The sequence below is a fragment of the Fulmarus glacialis genome, unplaced genomic scaffold (assembly GCF_000690835.1).
Source record: "Fulmarus glacialis isolate BGI_N327 unplaced genomic scaffold, ASM69083v1 scaffold15911, whole genome shotgun sequence".
NCBI classification, from domain to species: domain Eukaryota; kingdom Metazoa; phylum Chordata; class Aves; order Procellariiformes; family Procellariidae; genus Fulmarus; species Fulmarus glacialis.
Genome location: NW_009192255.1, coordinates 9,746 through 15,104, shown reverse-complemented (window position 1 = coordinate 15,104; position 5,359 = coordinate 9,746). Strand labels below are relative to the sequence as shown.

Here is a 5,359-nt window from a genome sequence, read left to right as displayed (position 1 = left end):
GGGACTGCGGCCGGCCGGGCGGCAGCCGCCCCAGTACTCACGGGCACTGTTGATGATCTGCCTCATGATGAGGAGCGTCCCCACACGGGTCCTCTCGTTGCTGCTCTCCAGCTTCGGGAGGAGGAAGGCCAGCACACGGTCAGGGCATGAGCAGGCTGCGGGAGCCAAATCAACTGTCACGGACGCACGTCATCCCGGGACGGCACACAGCCTAGAGATTCGGGATGCAGGCACCGCATCCCCTACACGGCGGCATCCCGCCCCGCATATCCCCACGTGCGACTGGGGGCTGCGTGCCTGCTGCACGTGCAGGGCTTTGCCTGCTGCATCAAACCGCGTGGAGTTTGGAAAGCGCCGCTCCTCTCCCGGCCGTGCGGGGCAGGCAGCTCCCCGGGGAAGCAGCCTGCTGCTGTGCCACCCGCGAGCCAGGCTAACCAGCCCATCCTGCTCTTCACATCCAGACCTGAGCTTTTCTCGGGCGCTTTCAGCAAATTTCCTGCGCTCTCTAGGGAGCTGAAGGAGTTTAAATTATACCTTCCAACAAGTGCTGCCCCGTCTGTCAAAACATTTTGATTGTTAAAAATAAAACCAGTCTATGGATGCTGAAATTGGAGCAACACCCGTGGGCATTTGAGAGGCGTGTTTGGGGAGGGATGGGCTGCTCCGAGGCAGGGTAGCCTGAAGATTGCTCAGGCAAAGGCAGCTGGGCTGCAGTTTTGCCTTCACAAACGCTAGCAAGAAAGGGACATCACCCAACCGTGACTCAGCAGCAGTTTGTCACACCACTGCTCTGTTTCTGGCAATTGCACACGTCTGTGCCACAGCCACTCGGTGAGGAGAGCCAAAACCGGGGGAGACAGGGCTCCAGCCAGAGCTCCATGCACAGGCTGGGAACGTATCAGCTGTAGGTCAGCCCACATCTCCTGCTCAGTCTGACCATAGGGGACCCTGCTGTGCTCTGAACGTTTGCAGTAACCCGGAATAACAACTGCATTAGCTGTACACAAGATACAGCAACAAGGAGTACGGATGAGCAGGGTACCCCCAAAGTCAAACTACATCTACTGCCCCTCACCACAGGCATGGCATCTGCAGACCCTGGCTCCTGGAGAGGTCTCAGTGGGCTGGTACAGCCCAAAAGGCTCTGAAGAAACCTTTGGAACCGAGGCGCCTTTGGGAAGGTCCCTGGAAGGGGATGATCAGGCCTGAGGCAGCAGTGAGCTCCAGGGGAGCGGAGCTGGCCCCATGCTCTTCCTCAAAGAGCTCCAGCAAGAGATGCTCTCCCTGGACGCCAGCCTTCAGGGACACGCAAAGCTTCTGCCCTCTGCAAGCCTGAAGCCATGGGCTGGAGCCAGGACAGAAACCACCACCCTCCCCTCCCTCGTGTCTCCCCACATGGCTAAGAGACATCCACGATATCCCCCAAGCCCAGCCGAGACCGGGGGGAACAAACCCCTCCATTCACCACGCACAACTCCTTGGAGAGGACCATGGAACACCAGGCGAAACCCCAGCCACAGCGCAGCACACCCACACCTCTCCCAGGAGTTTGACCTGCAGGTGCGGCAGGCGTCGGGACAGCCACGCCACGTCATCCCTTACCCAGGACAGTGAAGCACCGAAGAACCTCAGTGTGATTTTTAACAGTCAGGGGGACAGACGGATCTGCAGGAGCACAAATCTGTTGGAGAAACAGCTGCGGTCAGGGATGTTACCCAGAACAGGCGCTGGCAGGCTGCAGACCCAGCCCTGGAGAGGCAGAGCTGCGCTCGGCACAGGCGCGGCGCCGAGATTCGGGACAGACGAAGCCCTGGGCTGGTGGGTGACAGCATCCCACGACACGGATGCCCAGAGCAGTGCTTTCTGCCTGCTGCTGGCCGAGCAGAGCTCTGCCTGCGCTCGCAGCAGGTTAAGTCATCTCAGGGAGACCGCTTGGGAACGAGGTGCCTGCTCAGGAGCTGCGGGCTCCTCCGTTATCTAAACGTGCCCCACCACCCAGCTGGGACCACTGGCTGCCTCCTCTGGAACCTCTTCAAAATGAGTCAACCCTTCCGGGTGCTATTAAAATAATTCAGGCTCTTAATTCAATTTACGTTGCAGCAAGGACAACGTGCATCTGCTTACTCTGGTCTGCCAAAATGACACTTCGGTCTGCAACCGAGCCAGGGCTGCTGTGTGAGGCCAGCCACATCCCACAGCCCCAGAGCCACAGAGCTGCCGCTCTGCAGCCACGAGCAGCTTTTGCCTGTCGAAGCCCATCATCAAGAAGCAGTTCCTACAAACGGCACCGTTATTGTACTCGGTTGTTATGCATCACTTTGGTAAAGTGTGTATTTTAAAGGCCAGCCTCTCTGCTGAAGACTTCCCAAGACTCAGAGTCAGTTAAGTATTAAAAAGAAGCGTTCAGACCTGTTTTCAGCCCCAGGAGCATGATTTTAAGCGTTTAGTAATACAACAGACCTCGCACCCCTGTGGCTGAAGAACGGCTGAGGAGGAGCCCGGGCTCGGCAGCCTGAGAAGGGCTCCTGCACGCTGCTGCACGGTCACTGCTCCGTGGCGAGTCAATGCCCTCGCTTATTCTCAAAGAGCAAACTTTTTAAAAGGTCCATTGATTTTGAGGTGTTTGTTTTCAATCTGCTGCATAACTGTGCAGCCAGCGCTGCTCTCATTTCAGACAACTTGACTGTGCATGTGACTCCTTCAGTATATCGCATCCCAGAGCCCGAGGGCTGGCAACACCACTGGTGAGCAGCAGAGAAGCCGAGAGCCTCAGAGGGGCATGACCAGGGGACAGAAAAGCTGAGCAGGCAGCATGCCCCGATCTCAGGCTGATCCAGGGGAAGCCTCAAGCCCTGCAGACCGAGCTTATGGCCAGGCTCCAGCGTTATACCTCACAAGAAGCCCACCTTTCCCCCCAGCACCCTCCTGAGGGCGGCTGCTCTCCACCCAGCCCTTACCTGGGGGTGCAGGGTGCCCAGGAGAGAGTCCAGCTGCACATCAAGGCTGCGGCTGCCGATGTTGACAGAAGCTTCCAGGATCTGGCAGAGGCTCTGCTCAGCAAGAAACCAGGTCACAGTTAGCATCAGGAAAATGCTTGGGCTCCAGAGGAGGACAGAGGATCGCGGCCTCCGTGCTATGCCAGCCCCAGGGGACGGACTGCAGGCAAGAGCAGTGACCACGAACCCACCACGGCGGCAGTGAGCGGCATAACCCGTCTTCCACAGGGGGACACAGCTCAGGCGTTCCCGAGAGCTGCCTCTTCCCCCAGTGCCATTGCAGGAGGCCACAAAGAGGCAGGCTGGCTACTGCAAGCCACGGCTGGGTGCACGGTGAGAACCAGGCACACGGCACAGTGCCAGGAGACGGCAGCAGAGATGGGCTGCAGCCCACTCCATCCTCCCAGATCGTTGGGCACAGCCACCCAAGGCTTGGGCTCAGTAGCAAGAGGGATCACGATGCAGGGAGAGGGAATCTCGCATGGAAAAGGCAGTTGCAGCCCAGTCCAGCTGGGCGGAGGCAAGGCGCGAGCTGCATGACACCATCAGTAAGGTAAGGACTAAGATCATTTTGCTGCTGCCACTTTCCCATGCAACCGCACGCTGCTCTCTGGGATGGGCAGAGCCGCTGCTCGGCATCGCTCCTGCATTCACGGACGGCTGTCGGCACCGCCGAACCGCAGTCCAACCCGTAGCGGCAGGCAGAGGTACGCTACCCACCCTACGCCCCAGCAAGGCTCCCAGTGAATAGGACTGGGGACAGGTCCTCGGCCAGCGTCACCTGCCCTCGGAGCCGCTTACCTTGGATATGTAGAAGGCCTCCGTGTGCTTCTTGTAGAGGGCGAGGATGCCTGGAATCAGCTTAGGGAGCTGCTCCTCCAGCTTCTCACTGGGCATCAGGTAACTCATAGGTCCCATAGCCTCCACCACGGCCAGTCTCAGCTGCAGGGAGAGATCGTGCGTGTGGTCAAACCTGAACAGAGAGGTCTGCCACAGCATTGCTCCACTGCTACGGCGCTGCTCTTCCTGACGCTTCTGAGCCTCTGAGCAGAGGTGGGGACAGCATTTCGCCTGGCATTGCCAGTCTAATTGCAAGAGGTGCTCAGCAGAGAAGGGGGACGTCCGAAGATGTCATTCATGCAGGCAGAGGACAGAATCTGGCCGGCCATCTCCCAGCTCTGGCATATGCCCAGACTCTCCCCCAAAGGGCTGCAGAAGCACCCCATGCTCTGCTTTCCAGCAACGGGGAGCAAGCGACCCGTTCTGCACACGTTATGTATGGGACACGAGGACAGAGGGAACCGAGCAGAGCTGCAGAGCTCAAGGAGAAAAGCATCTAGCCCTAAATCGGAGCTGGGGGCTTACTCTTCTGGGGGCCACGTCCTTACAAGAGGGCACAGCGGAGACATTGCTTCCCTGTCCCCCCACATCCGCACCTTGGCTTCCCGGTGCTGCAGCCAGCTGTTGAAGAGCACTTCATACGCACTGAAGATCTCGTTTGAGAAGGTGTCCTTCCTGACCGTGGGGTCCGGGGCCTTGTCCAAGTTCGCCAAGTACTCCTGGATGCTCTCACTGAAGTGCTGCAGAGCTACGAGACAGATCGCGTAGTTAGATTTTCCAGGCGTACAAGACAGTGTTTGCTTTAGCCCCTCCAGAAAGCAGATGGCTGACGTGCTGTTTTACTGGGCAGCATCTCAAGGGATAGCAGATGCACCGGGACTCTCCCTGGCAGGCTGAGAGACTTCCTGAGAGGTGCCCTGGCTACCAGGGATCCTGGCAGGCATCCATGCCAGAGACACACGCTGCTTCCTGGGCCAGAGCCGATATAACCAACTCCAGAGACCCAACTCCGCTGACCCGTGGTAGCCTGGATTTGCCACACAGGTCATTTCTACGCATTCGTTAGCAACTAGGATGGCCAAGAATCACAGGCTGTGGTGCGGCCAGAGCACCACACCTCAACGAGTTCGTCTAGTCCCTGGGCCAGCAAGCGTTGCGTGTGAGCACATGTTATTTTTCCACTTGCGAATTGGACCGGTGACGAGAGCATGTTTGTGTAAAGGTACCTGTCCTGGCCCAGACACAAGGCTCAGCTAGAGACTGCTGACTGCAGGGGATACCCATCTTCCATCTCCCCCCCGAGGAAGCCTTCGCCACGGTTTTACAGGGTTTCCCAAGGCTTTACAGAGTTCCTGGGGCAGCCGAGGGATCACCTAACACCAGGAGCAGGTCTCAGCTGACAGCACCCGAGGGCTGCAAACACCCCCCTAGTTTTACTTGGGGAATTATCCAACAGGGGAGCACGCCAAAAGGGCTCCCAGCTTCAGGAGCTCCTGCACAGGGTGTTGCTCCAGATGCTCAGC

The 5,359-nt window shown here is 58.4% G+C and overlaps 1 protein-coding gene across 1 annotated transcript in view; it reads right to left on the bottom strand.

Moving 5' to 3' along the window:
• Positions 1–5,359, bottom strand: part of MROH1 (maestro heat-like repeat family member 1) — a gene marked incomplete at its 3' end in the record, with an annotated part of 21,398 nt that overhangs the window by 7,044 nt on the left and 8,995 nt on the right. The window contains exons 6-10 of the mRNA XM_009587016.1: positions 4,433–4,584; positions 3,798–3,938; positions 2,958–3,050; positions 1,603–1,681; positions 42–155 (exon numbers count right to left, since the gene is read on the bottom strand). Coding sequence (XP_009585311.1) covers positions 42–155; positions 1,603–1,681; positions 2,958–3,050; positions 3,798–3,938; positions 4,433–4,584 — 579 coding nt within the window. The remainder of the gene's footprint in view (positions 1–41; positions 156–1,602; positions 1,682–2,957; positions 3,051–3,797; positions 3,939–4,432; positions 4,585–5,359) is intronic.